This window comes from Sinocyclocheilus rhinocerous, unplaced genomic scaffold, assembly GCF_001515625.1.
Source record: "Sinocyclocheilus rhinocerous isolate Xijiao unplaced genomic scaffold, SAMN03320098_v1.1 scaffold837, whole genome shotgun sequence".
Classification (NCBI taxonomy): domain Eukaryota; kingdom Metazoa; phylum Chordata; class Actinopteri; order Cypriniformes; family Cyprinidae; genus Sinocyclocheilus; species Sinocyclocheilus rhinocerous.
The window spans coordinates 1,145,946-1,161,372 of NW_015650219.1; the positions used below are offsets into that span (position 1 = coordinate 1,145,946).

General features: G+C 36.6%; 3 protein-coding genes across 6 annotated transcripts in view; 2 read left to right on the forward strand and 1 right to left on the reverse strand.

Annotated features, from left to right (window-relative positions):
* Positions 1 to 11,496, reverse strand: part of LOC107711581 (cytochrome P450 2F2-like) — a 23,044-nt gene extending 11,548 nt beyond the window's left edge. The window contains exons 1-9 of one of the 2 annotated variants that reach the window (XR_001636713.1): positions 11,163 to 11,496; positions 10,803 to 10,965; positions 10,503 to 10,655; positions 10,163 to 10,323; positions 9,745 to 9,918; positions 9,487 to 9,625; positions 7,841 to 8,028; positions 7,475 to 7,616; positions 6,908 to 7,217 (exon numbers count right to left, since the gene is read on the reverse strand). Coding sequence is in view for 1 of the 2 variants with exons in the window: in XM_016516583.1 (XP_016372069.1) it covers positions 7,009 to 7,217; positions 7,475 to 7,616; positions 7,841 to 8,028; positions 9,487 to 9,625; positions 9,745 to 9,918; positions 10,163 to 10,323; positions 10,503 to 10,655; positions 10,803 to 10,965; positions 11,163 to 11,324 (1,491 nt within the window). In the remaining variant the exon portion in view is untranslated. Of the gene's footprint in view, positions 1 to 6,468; positions 7,218 to 7,474; positions 7,617 to 7,840; positions 8,029 to 9,486; positions 9,626 to 9,744; positions 9,919 to 10,162; positions 10,324 to 10,502; positions 10,656 to 10,802; positions 10,966 to 11,162 lie in introns of those variants that run through there. The other variant, XM_016516583.1, reaches the window with a different exon arrangement.
* Positions 1,242 to 6,371, forward strand: LOC107711582 (lysosomal protective protein-like). 3 transcript variants are annotated; one of them, XM_016516587.1, is made up of 12 exons: positions 1,242 to 1,551; positions 2,051 to 2,162; positions 2,340 to 2,477; positions 2,553 to 2,714; positions 3,371 to 3,462; positions 3,580 to 3,664; positions 3,755 to 3,895; positions 3,993 to 4,129; positions 4,221 to 4,383; positions 4,471 to 4,560; positions 4,745 to 5,914; positions 6,254 to 6,329. In XM_016516587.1, exons 1-11 carry the CDS (start codon positions 1,382 to 1,384, stop codon positions 4,826 to 4,828), a joined length of 1,374 nt encoding a protein of 457 aa, XP_016372073.1. In that variant the 5' UTR covers positions 1,242 to 1,381; the 3' UTR covers positions 4,829 to 5,914; positions 6,254 to 6,329. The 3 variants fall into 3 exon arrangements, with proteins under 3 accessions (XP_016372073.1, XP_016372072.1, XP_016372071.1); XM_016516586.1 differs by having other exon boundaries at positions 6,251 to 6,321; XM_016516585.1 differs by lacking the exon at positions 4,745 to 5,914 and having other exon boundaries at positions 6,251 to 6,371.
* A 1,311-nt stretch (positions 11,497 to 12,807) lies between the features above and the next one.
* On the forward strand, positions 12,808 to 15,208 carry LOC107711583 (transmembrane protein 208-like). The gene is made up of 6 exons (XM_016516588.1): positions 12,808 to 13,008; positions 13,162 to 13,257; positions 13,352 to 13,411; positions 14,044 to 14,180; positions 14,294 to 14,378; positions 14,473 to 15,208. Exons 1-6 carry the CDS (start codon positions 13,003 to 13,005, stop codon positions 14,614 to 14,616), a joined length of 528 nt encoding a protein of 175 aa, XP_016372074.1. The 5' UTR covers positions 12,808 to 13,002; the 3' UTR covers positions 14,617 to 15,208.
* The last annotated feature ends 219 nt before the right edge of the window (positions 15,209 to 15,427 follow it).

Below are 15,427 nucleotides of genomic sequence, written 5' to 3' on the forward strand. Positions count from 1 at the left end.
TCGAAATGATGGAGCCTATCTACTCACCATGTAGCTGAGAGAGAGTGACACATAAATATTTCATGATGATAAATGTAGGGGTATAGTTAAAATCAGTCTCAGCCAATGGACTAAAACATACACTGTTTCTGTAGTGACATGAAAATACAGGACACATTTTTTACATCATAGTTTCATAATTTAAAAGGATAATACAAATCTAAAATAATAAAATATAAAATACATTTTTTAACTTCACTTAAAAAAAAAATCAAAAAGATACTTAAAAAAAAGAATTTCAATATCATTTTCATAAGTTGAAATTTAGGGGTTAGTGTTCGGGACAGCCACCTCCCAATTGAAAGTACCCAATAAACGATGATTTAATAAATATTAAGCTTACTGATATTTAATATATTATTGTGTGTTTCAATAGATAATAGAAGGATCTTAGTAAACATCTAAGATTTGAATATTTAAATGCTTTTTAAATGTGTTTTTGGTTGTGGGACAGCAGTTTGTTTTCCATTTCCATTTCCATTGTCCATTTTCATTTTCATATAGTGTGCTGTTTTGGTGAACCACATAAGCTATGAGTACATCAGTAAATATTACTCTATAACAATTCTTCAAAATTTAGCAAATGTTCACAAAATATGTGGAATTTTAAAATGTGTGTTGAACATTATACCAGTAAAACATGTTTAATTTATTATTCATAAAACCTTTTTAAATCAGGTTTTGTTAATGAGAGTCAGATATTAGTCTGTCTGCTCTTTCTACACTCAAGCATTTGTTAAATAAAATATCAAGTTATTTAAAAAACTAATTATATTTTATACATAGCCTATATTTGCATGCTCTTCTATTTTTTTCTACCTAATTTTCTGAAGGAATAACAAAACAAGAGGTGACAATTATACACAGAGGGTGCGTCCGAAATCGCATACTGCTTAGTAGGTACTACATTTGAATTTGAACGTACTACTCGACCGTTAAAAAAGTACGTTCTATATAGTATGAATGCGAGTAGTATGAATGGAATTCGGACGTACTACATCCGCCATGTTGATGTTGTCACGTGACATGCGTCTTCACAACAGCGCCAAAATTTAAAGAGCTCTCACTACTGCGCGAACATCAGCAATGTTTCACTTAATTCTTACCGCGCGCTTTCATCGGCGTTTTAACGTTGATTGGACCTACTATATAGTATGGAAGTATGCGATTTCGGACGCAGCTAGAGAGACCGGTATTCTGGTAATTTGGGCGGAGTCTAGTTTGTCAGCATCACCTGACGACTGTAAAAGTCATATGACAGTCAGAGAAAGGGAAGCTCAAATCGCAGGGTCGCAGGGGTCTTCAAGTCTTGTGTACGGGTCCATGTCCATCAGACTGTGAAATGTCTTCTCTGCGTGTCTTCTTCTGTCTTCTGTCCGTCTCTGTGCTTGTGGCGAGCGGCATGTATGATCCAGATGAGGTGCTGGATCTGCCGGGCATGTCTTTTAAACCCAATTACCGCCAGTGGTCAGGATATCTGAAGGCCAGTTCTGGCAAGTTTTTGCATTATTGGTGAGTTTTATTAGTCTTTTGTCTTAAAGTTATCAGCATGAGAATATGCAGCATGTTTTGTTTGTGATGAGGATATGTTTAGGCGAATGGCGTTTCCGCATTCAAGCCCAAAGGAAAAACTAAGATGTTTTAAATGCAAAAAGCGTTTTTAAAAAGCTTTATTTTTTTTATATTTCAAGCTTATATATATATGTATATATATATAATATTGGGGATATCATGGTCGTTTGAAGTACTGTGATGTAAGCTAGGACAGTGGTATATTACAATATTCATAGATGCCATTGTATGGTTCCTGTCTAGAAAAGCATTGTATTACATTTTGTTCATGTATAAAACTATTATTTTTTTGGTACTGAATTGTTATTGTGAGTACTAGTAGTACTGTGGAAAGAGACTTTCCTCTGGTGTAAATGTACTATGGTTTGAGTCTCTTCAGTAACACATAATTGTTTTGTGTATTCATTATTGCATTTAAGAGAGTGTGTATATGTTACAGGTTTGTGACGTCTCAGAGGGACCCGCTCAAGGACCCAGTCGTGCTGTGGCTGAACGGAGGGCCAGGCTGCAGCTCTTTGGATGGGTTTCTGTCAGAGAATGGCCCCTTTCATGTATGTTGATACTTATCATGATTTAATCTTAAAGAGCTAAGAACTAAAGAACTGAAAAGTTTAGAGAGGGGAAAAACGTTTATGTAATTTAATTCGTTGAGGTCTTAATTGTTTTTCCGCACAACACAAAACCATAAATGCCTCAGTAAACATTGTGCTTGTTCTGTGTGTCCATAGGTTAATGATAATGGAGCCACACTTTATGAGAACGAATTCAGCTGGAATAAAATCGCCAATGTTCTTTATCTTGAGTCGCCTGCTGGAGTGGGTTATTCCTACTCCGATGACCAAAAATATCAAACCGATGATGATGAGGTAAGTGTCTAAACATTCATAGATATTAATAGCCTATAAAGACAGACTTTGAAACGCCTTAATGTGTTTCTTTAGGTGGCAAATAACAACTACCTGGCTTTGCAAAGCTTTTTCATCAAATTCCCAAATTTCACCCAGAATGAGTTTTTCATTTTTGGTGAGAGTTATGGAGGCATCTACGCACCCACACTCAGTCTGAGAGTTGCCACTGGAGGTCAGCTTAAAGTGAACTTTAAGGTAGGTTTAATGTGCTTGTTTCATTTTTAAAATGTAATTTATTATTAAATATAATGTATAGACCTTATGTAGCTCGGCCCCTTTTTAGCGCTGTGCCCGTTGTCTTCTACTGTCATACATTATAACATCAGCTTCGAACATTACAATGCACATGATAACTTTGGTTAAATCTACAATAAGTAAATCCACTTCACCAGCTCATTACTCTTTTAAAGTGAACTTTAAGGTAGGTTTAATGTGCTTTATTTAATTTATTATTAAATATAATGTATAGACCTTATGTAGCTCGGCCCCTTTTTAGCGCTGTGCCCGTTGTCTTCTACTGTCATACATTATAACATCAGCTTCGAACATTACAATGCACATGATAACTTTGGTTAAATCTACAATAAGTAAATCCACTTCACCAGCTCATTACTCTTCAACAGAGATGCTATAGAGCTCAGAAAACGGAAATTTAAAGACAAAATTCTGAAGTTGGCTGCACACTTGTTTCTCTGACGCATAAAGTCTGTAAAATGTAATTTATGTAGTTTACTAATATTTGAAGACAAATTATACTTAATTTGTTTTCTGTTGAAATTTCTATCTGTCTTTCTATCTATCTATCTATCTATCTCTTTTCATTTTTATCATTTATTTGTTTGCTTTTGCAGGGCTTTGCTGTGGGAAATGGCATTAGTAGCTTTGCACTAAATGACCAATCGCTAATCTACTTTGGCAACTATCATGGCCTGTTTGGAGAACAGTAAGCTAATCAATTACTTATATATGTGGCCACTCGTGTATATCTATATTGCAATACTGACAATAAATATTTTGATAAATATGTTGATTTTTTTTTTTTACATTATTTTGCTTGTAGGCTGTGGAAGGATCTGAATGACAACTGCTGTCAAAATGGAGTCTGTAATTTCTACAACAATTCTAAAGAGTCCTGCTCTGTTGTGGTAACGTGAATGCATCCACACATGCCTGCAACTCTTGTACAACCTTGCCAATGGTTATTTAAAGTGTGACTAGTCTTCTGTCTTTTGCAGGTATCGCATGCGTTTAATATAGTCTATAACTCTGGGTTGAATACATATGCGCTGTATCTTGACTGTGCTGGTGGTGTCACATCTCAGAGAGCCATGATGCATCTGTTCAGAAACTTCAGGAAGCATTGGGAAGCTAATAAGGTGAGTCTTGTTCTATCTGATCATGCAGCCTTCCAAGAATCCACTTTAATAAACTAGATAAAACAAAGGAGAAATGTGTTTTCTTTTGTTTGTTTAGTTAGTAGGAAGTACTCCAAATGTTCAGGGAGTGCCTCCATGCATCAATAGTACCGCTCAGATAAACTGGCTTAATCGAGGTGATGTGAGGAAGGCGCTGCACATTCCCGATGTACTACCACCATGGGACATCTGCAGGTAAACTGACCCCTATCCCCACATACAGTTTCAGTGTGTGTATGCATGAGCAGCACATGTGTGCATACAGAGTTCTTCCTTTTTTATCCAGTGATGTTGTGGGAAGCCAGTATCACACCATTTACGAAACTATGAAGGATGTCTATGAGAAGCTGCTGGCTTTGGGTCTGAGAGCTTTGGTCTATAATGGAGATACCGATATGGCTTGTAATTTCCTTGGGGACCAGTGGTTTGTTGAGCAGCTTGGACAGAAGGTAAGTTCTGTGTTCTCTGAGACGTGATGCTTTGCAGAATTTGTAACACCTTCTAGGTTTAATGTTGAGTTTCTCTTCTTCTTCAAGGCAAGCACTCAATACCAACCCTGGATTTATGATAACCAGATTGCTGGATTCTACCAGCAATTTGGCAACATCACTTTCCTCACAGTCAAGGTACGTTTCAGGCATCCATGCAGCCGGTCTTGCTCTTTTCCAAGGTGTAGTTAGTTCAAACTGTTATTGTCATGATATACAGTGACATGACATACAGTATGACATACAGTAGTGTGTGTATGTGTATTATGAGTTTGACATTTTTACATGTACTAAGGCATGGCATACAACTCTGCTCTTCCAGGGTGCAGGTCACATGGTTCCTCAGTGGGCTCCTGGTCCATCTCTCCAGATGCTACAGAGTTTCCTGTCCAATATGCCTTATTGAACTTCCTCCAGAACGTGTCCTGTCTTAAAGCACTAGATCTGATTTTTAGAAGTGGTCTTGAATGGACTTCAAGAAAGTGTGATTTTAAGGAAACTGTTGAAATGTGACATGAAGCTGCACAGTAATTTTCTCAGGGACCGTTGGGTGTACGTGTGTTTGCATATGTATGGGAATTTTGAAATGCTTTTTGTTTTTTAATTGCTTGAATCTTTTTAAACCAATTTTTCATTGAACACTAGGGGTGGTTTTCACAGTCATGTTGATCATAACAAAATCACGTTATCCCAATTATAGATATATATATTTTTAAACCGTATTAGTGGATATCACATGGTTTAAAATGCTTATTTTGTCCTTAAATCATGGGTTACTCTTAAGGGATCTGTTCATTGAATACGTGGTGAGATGTACTGAGGACAAATATATTTATAGTCTTCATTTTGTTCCTACCCTTGATACACTCAACATTGAAACAAATTTATACTGTTCTTAATTATTTGGATCTATGGTTATAAATGGTTTACAATCCTATCTGATTGGCAAATCCTCTAAGAAGGATTATATGAATGAGCATATAACACTCCGTTTGACCAAAGATACTGGAATCAGTATAATCAGTATAAACCAAGAAATAAAAAAGCTGTTTTAGTGTGTTTTGTCTGTGTATATCTGTATTCATTAAGATTATGATCTGATTAATGATATGGCAACTGTTTAAACCACAACAGCATCTAGACGTATTGACATGAGAAATGAAAATTGACCGATTTAAGTAATTTCCCTGTTGTGTGTAAAACCTAATTGAGGATATGGACATAATACGTGTGGTAGAGTATATATAGAGAGAGGAAACAGAAATTTTAGATATCTGTTTTAGATCGAGGTGGTGCTGCTGGATATGGAGCTGGTAATAGAGGGGCCAACAGAGGAGAGTACAATGGCAGTAACACCTTTTATCACAAATGTACAGTAGGTGGCGGTATATGCCACTTCTACTTGGTCGTATCCACATAGGCAGACGGAGAAGAAAAGGCGTAAAGTCAGCAGTCACTCGAACGTGGTTGATACACGTGTGAGGATAGTCAGGTAACAGAAATGTTATTGTCGGTTTAGACAAAGAGTCACTTTTGCCATGCATGTGTATACTGATCTCTATAGAGTGTATCGAGTGTAGAAAACCTTTTATTTAGTTCTCTTGTTGAACTGCACCGTGTTTAAGTTTCCGTGTCTGTGTGACTGTGGAAGCTACGCTGCGGTGCAACAGTATCTCTCTTTCTCTATCGTTTGGGCTTTATCTTACTGCAGGTTCTGCCCTCGTGAAAAGAGAAACAAAATATTGGCTGTTCATAATATAAGCTTCAGATATAAGCTTCTGTGTGGCTCAAATTTCAAACTTTTCACTCATGTTTCTTTGTTTAACAGCAGCTGGAAGAACACATCGGTGTAGAAGAAGAGGAACCGTGCCCTTGGATGTTTTGTACTAAAGAGATATATTTTGTTTTATTCGTTTATGTTTTTACAATATAATTCACGTTAATTCATAGTCACTACATTTAGTTATTTTATTGTTAAACTATAGGCTACAGCATACTCAGTATGAATACTGAGCTTTATAGCAGCTTGCAATGTAAGTGGTATTCAATTTTAATTATATATTTAAGTGGATTAAAAACAAATAACAATAAATGATTAAAACACGACCACTGGAAGTCTCATGATTGCACAGTAATTCTGCTGAATGGTTGTAAATAATTGTTAAAAGATAAACAATACCATAAAGCTTCCAATTGTTGTAATCAAAGTTTCACCATTAACACATTTAATGCATATAAGAGACTGGGGCTAGTTGGCACAAAAGCTGCAAAGTCTGTAATTAGATTTCTTGGCAGTAATTTTGTATGTTGGTTTTAAACAGTTAAAATTATAACTTATTTTGCTGTAGATGTTGAGTAAATAAGCAAACACAATAAAACCACACTGAGTTTAACATATTAGGGCAAAGGTATTTTTCACAATTTTCTCTGTGAGTTTTCAAGTGTGTTATTGGTTGTAATTTTATACAACTTAATTTACTTACACATTTAATGTCTTGCGTGTCGTAATTGTTTCACTTTTGCTGAAAAGTGAGGTGTGACATAACCCACTTTTGGGGGATGTTGTCACTGAAGGGCAACGTATGTTCAGTTAACAGATTTACAAGTCTGCCCAGGTGTACGTAGTTGTACAGTCAGACGGTAAGGTTTCACTGACTGTGTCCCACCATATATAAGTTTGAAGTCCGGTTCTCCTGCGTCCTCCGGCCAGACCAGACAGAATCGCCGCAGCACCGTGACCAGGATGAGGAAGAGCTCCATGCGAGCTAGATTTTCTCCTAAACACACACGAGATCCTAGAGAATAAAGTAAATGTACATTATACAACACACTGTTTGTTCTCATTCTACCACAGATACACTGTCTACTGATTTTATTCATGTACTGTATTGTTAAAATCATACTGACTCTTGTTTATGTAATATGTGAAATTAATCAGCTCAATGACGTCCACCAATGGCACTAGGCTAAATGAGTGCTATTGATAAATATCCACTGTGTTTAATCAATTAAAGACCTCATTACACAGTGTAGTAAAACATTTATAACATACCTGCAGAGAAAGGCATGAATGCATCAGGCTTCACAAATTCCCCCTTATCATTCAAGAAGTTTTGAGGGTTGAATTCATGGGGAAACTTCCACTGACTTTCCTCTCTGAGAGCAGATGACAGATAGGGGATGATAATTGTCCCCTGTAAGAGCAAACGTTTTAAATTAGCAATCCTCCCTTTCCGTTTACAGTAAAGATGCTGTTTAGGGCTTGCAATAATAGTTTGGTAATGGATTGATTTGATTAAATAATGGATAGTTGTTCTTAATTACTCTTTCATGTCATTTTTTATATGTGCCATAGTAACTCTATAACTGTAATATGATGAAACTGCTGTTGCCATTCAGTAATTATAGTAAATGTCACCTTTGGGACGTTGTAGCCCCGGAGCTGAGCGTTGGTTGTAGCGGTGTGAAACATACTAAGAGGAACAATGTCACCAACACGCTGACCCTCATGAATCACTGCTTGAATGTAAGGCATGGCGTTTCTGTCCTCAAATGTGACATGTTCACGATCACCAAGGACTTCATCAATCTCCCGCTGACATTGTTCTGAAAATGTATAAATAGATGTTAATAGACACAAGTAGACATTGAAAGACTATGAATGCTATGAATAATTCACAAAAATAAAATACGAACATAAAATAATTTTATTAATAATGCACTATCCCATTCCAGAACCTTATTTTGCTGCACATTATTCATTAATGCATAATCCAAAAAGAAATCCATAACCCAGACAGGAAACATCTTGCTTTTTCATTTTTAGAAACATAAAATTGTATTTAAAACACACACACATATTACTCCACGGTCGCCGTGATTTTGTAAGACAAGTAAGACATGTTCCTGGATCAACATCTTTTGTTGTTCCTGGATCAACATTACTGTCCAAAAATACAGACTCCAGGATCACAAGGATGTTGATCCAGGAACATGTTATACTTGGTCAAATCACACTCACCATTACTCCACAGCTATCATTTTAGGACAATTTTAATAAATTAATTAAAATAATCAGATAATTCATAACTAATCTTTAGCCCAATAAAAAAAAAACATGGCAAATCATCAACATCCATCATATAAACTCAGCAAAAAAAGAAAAGAAAAAGAAATTAAGAAAGAAATGTCCCTTTTTCAGGATAATGCATTTGAAAGATAATTTTATAAAATCCAAATAAGCATTTCAGATCAGAGTGCTTAAACAATGTTTTTCTTTCTTGTTCAGTGAATCATAAACAATTACTTCACATGCACCTGTGGGACAGTCCTTAAGAAGACACTGATAGTTTACAGGCGGTAGGCAATTAAGATCACAGTTATAATAACTTGAGCCAGTAAAGAGACCTTTCTAAAACGAAGAAAGATGCCCATGTTCCTGATCACCTGTGTGAACATGCCATAGTCCTGGACATGAGGACTGCAGATTTGGCCACAGCAATAATCTGCAATGTCTGTAATGTAAGAGGCCTAAGACAGTGCTCCAGGGAGATAGGAAGGGCAGCTGATAGTCATTGCCATGTGAAACCCCATGTAACCATGTGTCCTCCAGAAATGTTCGGGAATGTGCAAATGCCTTTGTGGAAGGGTGGAGTACGGTCTCACAGCAAGAAGTGGCAAATCTGGTGCAGTCCATGAGGATAAAATGCTGGTGCACACACAGGATACTGACTGCTACTTTTGATATTGACCCCCTCTTTGTTCCAGAAATGGAATAATGTTGACATATTATTACATTTCTGTTCGTCAAATGACTGTAAAACCTGTTCAGTTTATGTCTTAGCTGTTGAATATTTTTATGTTCAAACAAATATTTGCACCTGTTAAGAAATTAGCTGGAAATAAAAAGCAGGGCATTTATTTGCTGAGTTTTTCATTTTGACCTGGATAACTTTTTCCATGTAAATAATTTACTCTGACATGCAAAAACGTTTTTAGTATAAAAACTCTCAAAAAAAGGGAGAAAGATAAAGGGAGTTGACATATCTTACCCACATTCCTTACCCTGTATATGAGTGTGAGTCATCAAATAGAGCGTTAAAGTGCGGAGTGTGTTAGAGGTTGTTTCAGTTCCAGCCGCAAACAGGTCAAACAGCAAAGTGGCCATCTGTGAGTCGTCAAATGTGGTGCATTGATCTGCTCTCTGAAAACAAAACAATCCACTAACAAATCATTGTAAATCAAAGAATATTAAACTCATATTGTGCTGATAAATTCAATAAAAATACACAACCCACACAAAGACTTATGAGTATATCTTACTTTCTCTATCTCCTCCAGGTAACAGTCAATCAGGTCTCTGGGCTCCCCAGTAACACGTGACTTCTTGTGCTCATCCACAACTTTAAGAATGTGATTTTTAATTTCTCCATAATACTGAAAAGCCTTGCAGAATGGCAGTGGAAAAATCCTTAACACTGGGGCTATTTCGTAGAGCTGCAATTCAAAATAAAATCCTTATAAAGTCTGTCAATATTCTATCCATTTGTGTACAAATCACAGTAACTACTATATATTATTTATTTTTGGTAGCAGCAATACTGTAAGTGTAAACAAAAAAAGTATTATCAGCAGTAGAGTATAAAAAGCATCTTTGTTTGTGTAAATAGCCTTTAGCAACAAGGCTGGTTATTTGCACTCAGTGTAAATAAACAGTGTCTTTACTTTTCATTGTATTTACCATTGCCCATTGTCCAATGACAATCTTAGTAAGTTTTTCGATGCTTATGATCAATGTCTGGAAATATTCATCCTGATGATTGAAACGTGACCCAAAAATGATTGAGGCAATGATGTTTGAAGCAGCTTGGTGGTACAGATGTTCAGGGTCAATTGACTTTCCTGGTAGGGATGTAGAGGTAAAAGAGATGTTTTCCATTCTTGAATTTGAATATTTTCTGGCAATTTTAAGATCATAAAAATGGCTATATTCAAAGATTAGACACTGAACGTGTGATTGCATAAATGAACTATGTTAATATAAATATTAGAAGTGTCACAGATGAGGCGAACGTATATACCAGCAGATTCCTTCAAATGTGAGCAGATATATTTGACCTCCTCTAGAATCCTCTGCTCCATACTTCTCTTTCCAAGGCCAAAGTTCCTCAGTGTGGACAGAGCAAAGCGTCGATGCTCCCTCCAACTTTCTCCATAATCTGCCATGATCACCCCTAAACAAACATAGTAATCAGCTAGGAAGCCTTTAAACCCAGCAGGGAGAGCTTCAATCAACATTTTTTTATCATATTCTCTGCTGAGTGCAATTGTCTGTGTTATATGAGTAGTATGCTGGCTGCATCTTGTTTATACTGCATTACCTTTGCTTTGTGTTACATGACTGACCATCATGTTGTCTGATCTGCCAGCAAATTCTACCGCTTTTGTGATCAGTGCCTCCCTGATCATCTTCTGACCTGTCAACACCACTGCTGGCTGGCTACCAATGAACAGCCCGTAGATTGACCCATAGCGCTGAGCAAACTGCAAAAAACATTCATGTTGAAGACCACAGACTCACAACAGCATGTTTTTGCTGTTATACTGTATGGACAGAGTCTGATTTCCTTTCATCACTTGTTTCCAGCAACCCATTCAATTATTTCAGTGTGAGTTTCCTACCAGTAATAATGTATTGTTAATGCAGCAGTCTCCAATGTGTTTGAGACTGATGTGCTTACCTTGTCAAAGTCCTTTAACGGGTTTGTGCGGTCCAGTTGAAGCAAATTTCCAAAAAATGGAACAGGAGTGGGTCCAGGGGGGAAGTTTTTGGGTCTTCGAATTCTAAACTGCAAGTACAGAAGAAAGGCTCCCAGACACAACAGAACAAGTGCGGGCAACATGGTTACTGATCTGCTGGACGGCCCGTCTCAAACCTGCTATTTAATGCAGACAGAGAACTGATACGCATGCACACAAAACTCCTCCTTTAAACTCTGCTGAACTTTTTAAACTTTGTTGAACTGGAGTCGGGAAACACTGACGATATAGGTAAAAAGGCAAGCTATAATCAACAATATGGGCGACGAGGTAATGATACAGCCACCAGAGGTGAACCCTTGATAAATTTGTTCCTGAAAGTTCATTATGTAAACATGCACTATGACATCATATGTAAACATGCACTATGACATTATCCAAGTTTGTGCAGCATTAACAATTTTTTTGTTACATTTCTGTTTCTGGCAAAATATTCTGGTGACTAAAATTAAATTGTATTTTCAGTCTTTCTTATAATATATGAAGTAAACACTAAATGTGTGTTTGACTTATTTTAGTGTTTTATCAGGTGGTGGATAAAGCAAGGCTTTATGATCACATGAGATGTATGCATGAAACGCACAAAAGAGCTTAAAATGAATTGAATTTTCATAGTACTGAAATGACATTATGTTTAATTGGTATCTTTCCAATTGTATGCACCATGACTCACCGTTGTCTGTACCTACTAAGGTGAGGCACAACCTCAATCAAGCTGGGATTAAGCCACTGTTAAGTTTTCAGCATTAGGTATTCTTAAAATAAATGAACTGACAAAAATTTGCAGAGTAAGCATATTTCACAAAAGAACACGGCAACTGAACACTACTCAACTGTGACTGGTGCAGTCAATATAGCCACACTTTGCACATTGTTCACAACAAATTGTTTTTAGACTTTGCTCTTGGTTTTTGGCTTATCATGGCGAGATGTTATGTCCTTTTTTTTTTTTTTTTACCTCAAAAACCCTTTTACTTACAAAAAAGGGCAGTGACTTGAAAAACTGTTGATTTAATTATATCATATGAAGTATTTTTTGTTAAGATATATGCAATCATTTCAGGAATTCTAATTAATTCTGCAAGATTTTAAAAACTGTTTTAAGCTACACATTACATCAACTTACCCCCAAAACAACCTTTAGACCTCTGGTAAATGGCCTCTTGGATCAGGACAATTATGCAATAAATAGTGACAAACAAGTGTTTAGGAAAGTGTTCATGGTAGTTCTGTGTTGTTTAGGAGAAATAAAATATTTTCTTCTTCTTCTTCTTCACCCTTCACCATCGCCTTTAGTTCTGTTGTACCCTAAAATACTTTTGGTATCTGTTAGGTTGTTTTGGAGGAGGAAAACTAAAAACCCTTTTACGGTCTAATAGTGTAAAATTGCTTCGGTTGCTATGATTTACTGTTATTTTTATTGCTATCAAAAATCTAAATGTTGAATATTGTACAGACAGGTTTATTCAAAATGAAAAGCTTTAAATTTGTCTTTGCACTGCAGTAGTCCTGTACGTACATTAAGGTAGCACGAGGTGCCGTCAAATCCGGTTTTTTTTTCTGTGACGCATTTTCTAAGCGCCGGAAACGTGCTCGCGAGCACTGATGTGTTATTTTGCTTAGGTATTATTTGGTAGTTGTTTGGTTTTGAAGATCATTCTTTACAAATAAAAAAAAATCAGATCCGTTAGTTTTTTAGATGCCTAAAGAGAAAGGAGTTATCAGGTGAAATAGTCGCACGAGAAGGAAAACTCAGGGGAGATGGCGGTATGAGACAAGCCTGACTAGCTATTAAAACAGAAACCTGATTAATAACTGTGTCTTTAAATGTATCCATGCGATAACTGTATATTCTGACTGGCGAGATTGTGATTTTCTGTGTGTCAGTGCGGTCTTGTTAAGTAATATGTCTCTCGTTAGCCGAAAGGAAAAGTTGGAACCAAAGGCAAAAAACAAATCCATGAGGAAAACCAGGATACTCTGAAGTTCTATATTAGAATCATCCTGGGAGCAAACGTAAGGCATGCATCTGAGTTTCAGTGTGTCTCTGTACATGCTAATGGTTAACATTTAAAGACATATTTTGATGGATTTATTGGTTTCTTTTCAGGCTATTTATGCAGTGGTCGATCTCTTGCTCTTTTATAACTCATCTACATTTTGGACATGGGTAAGTCAGAGTATGATGTGAATAAGAGCATAATCATTTAGCATATGCATACTTTGTGCTTTTGCATTCAGTGGTGTGTATGAGCAAATCTTGCAAATGTTGCACGCATATCTGCTCGTGGCAAATAAACCATGGGTTTTCAATCTTTTAGATGCCATGGACCCCCGAAATAATCCTTATATGAGGGGCCCCATTCTAAAATTTAAATGGCATATATTATATATAAAGGTATATTTTTATGTATAAAGACTCAATTTGTACTGAAAAAATTAATATTTACTTTGTATTATGTTATACTATTAAGGTTTTTCCTACTCACTGTAAAACAGGACTACAAGGAGTATTATTTAATTTTGATCTTATTTGTTTATTTGAATCTTGTTTTTGTGTATTTATTTATTTTTACACTTTTGAAACTGCTTTTCTCTAAACTTTTTTATGGCCCCTCTAGCACTCCCTTGCGGACCCCAGTTTGAAAAACTGTGATATAGACAGTAATGTCCATTTCTCTACCTCTTAGACCCCTGTATATGGGGTTTTTGGTCAACAGTGAGATGATAAACTTTTGGCGGTTTCCAATTTTTTTGTAAATGTAGCCTAATTCACTTCTCTCTTTGTCTCCTTTGTACCAGTTCTTTCTCCTGTTCGCAGTGGCGGTCTACATTGGCGGCTACAGATCTATGTCAGCAATGGCCAAACCTGCATTTGCTGAAGATGGTAGCTTGCTGGATGGAGGGATTGACCTTAATATGGAACAGGGCATGGCAGAGTGAGTGGGATGTTTAATCTGTACAATTTTTTCCCATTTATATGTGTATTTTCAGACAGTGATATACTCTTCATGACCATAACTGATTTTTTAAAATATATATTGACATGCAGACACCTGAAGGATGCGATTCTTCTTACTGCTATTGTTCAGGTCCTCAGCACTCTGTCATCCTACTTCTGGTACTTCTGGCTCTTGGTGAGACTGTGTAATTGCTCTGATTGTGATATCTTTGAGGTTTCACAATTACATTTTTACTGAAACTGTATTATTTGCTATCTCTTCACACCAGGCACCTGCAAGGGCTTTGCATTTATTGTGGGTGAGCTTCCTGGGCCCCTGGTTTTCTGCTGAATCACAGGCAGCCCCTGAAGAGAACGAGAAGAATGAAAAGAAACAGAGGAGACAGGAAAGACGACAGATGAAGAGATTCTAGACTTGTCTGTGTTTATTTTTTTTTTACATTTATTGTACAGTTACATAGAACATGCAATCTAAATTATTCTGAGATATTTGATATGACAGGTTAGTCCAGACAATAGATGAGCACTGTAAAGTGCCTTTGACTTTCTCTCACGTGTCATCAGCTGCTCCGTCCTTTTCAGCCCTTTTGGTTCCTTTTTCTTACTTTGTCCATCTTAAAATCTCTAGCTCAGGTGTGCCTCTGAGTGGGGCTCCACAAGTGAGTTAAACTCACACAAAATGCATTTGCTTACTATAGTGAGCTTTCATATCATTAGTTTCAGTTGCTAATGAGTACTTTTCAGCAGGTGCAGCTACATGGCCCTTTGCCCTCAGAAATTTAGACCCGAGGCTGCATGAGCTTCACCAACCACATGACGTTTCACAGCACTTTTAGAATTCCATCTTTGGCCTTTCAGAAAATACAGTTTTTTTTGTTCTGTATCGGGGGAATCGTGCTGATTCTGTATCAAAGGTAATTATCTTTGACATGTTGTGTTCTGGTGAAGCTACAGGTGCAGCCTGGTGCTGCCTTGAGGGAACACAAAGTAGATAAGGATAAAAAATTATAATTGACCAATAATTGAATGATAATTGATTTAACATTTCAATGGACTAAAAAAAATTAGCAAAACTGCGTCTTGAAAACCTGGTAAAAATAAGTTACTTCAGCTGAAATTTATGGAGACCCAATGATTATAAATAAACTATTATAAAATGAGTTGCTGTGAATTTTCTTTTAAATTGATATAATCATTCCTCAGTTCCTGGCTCATTCGGACCCA

Excerpts from the sequence above, each read along its gene's own strand:
- LOC107711582 (XM_016516585.1), top strand. The coding sequence starts at position 1,382 with ATGTCTTCTCTGCGTGTCTTCTTCTGTCTTCTGTCCGTCTCTGTGCTT. Across the intron at positions 4,130-4,220 it reads CCACCATGGGACATCTGCAG|TGATGTTGTGGGAAGCCAGT; the intron begins GTAAACTGACCC and ends TTTTTTATCCAG. Across the intron at positions 4,384-4,470 it reads TTGAGCAGCTTGGACAGAAG|GCAAGCACTCAATACCAACC; the intron begins GTAAGTTCTGTG and ends TTCTTCTTCAAG.
- LOC107711583 (XM_016516588.1), top strand. Across the intron at positions 13,258-13,351 it reads GAATCATCCTGGGAGCAAAC|GCTATTTATGCAGTGGTCGA; the intron begins GTAAGGCATGCA and ends GTTTCTTTTCAG. Across the intron at positions 13,412-14,043 it reads CATCTACATTTTGGACATGG|TTCTTTCTCCTGTTCGCAGT; the intron begins GTAAGTCAGAGT and ends CCTTTGTACCAG.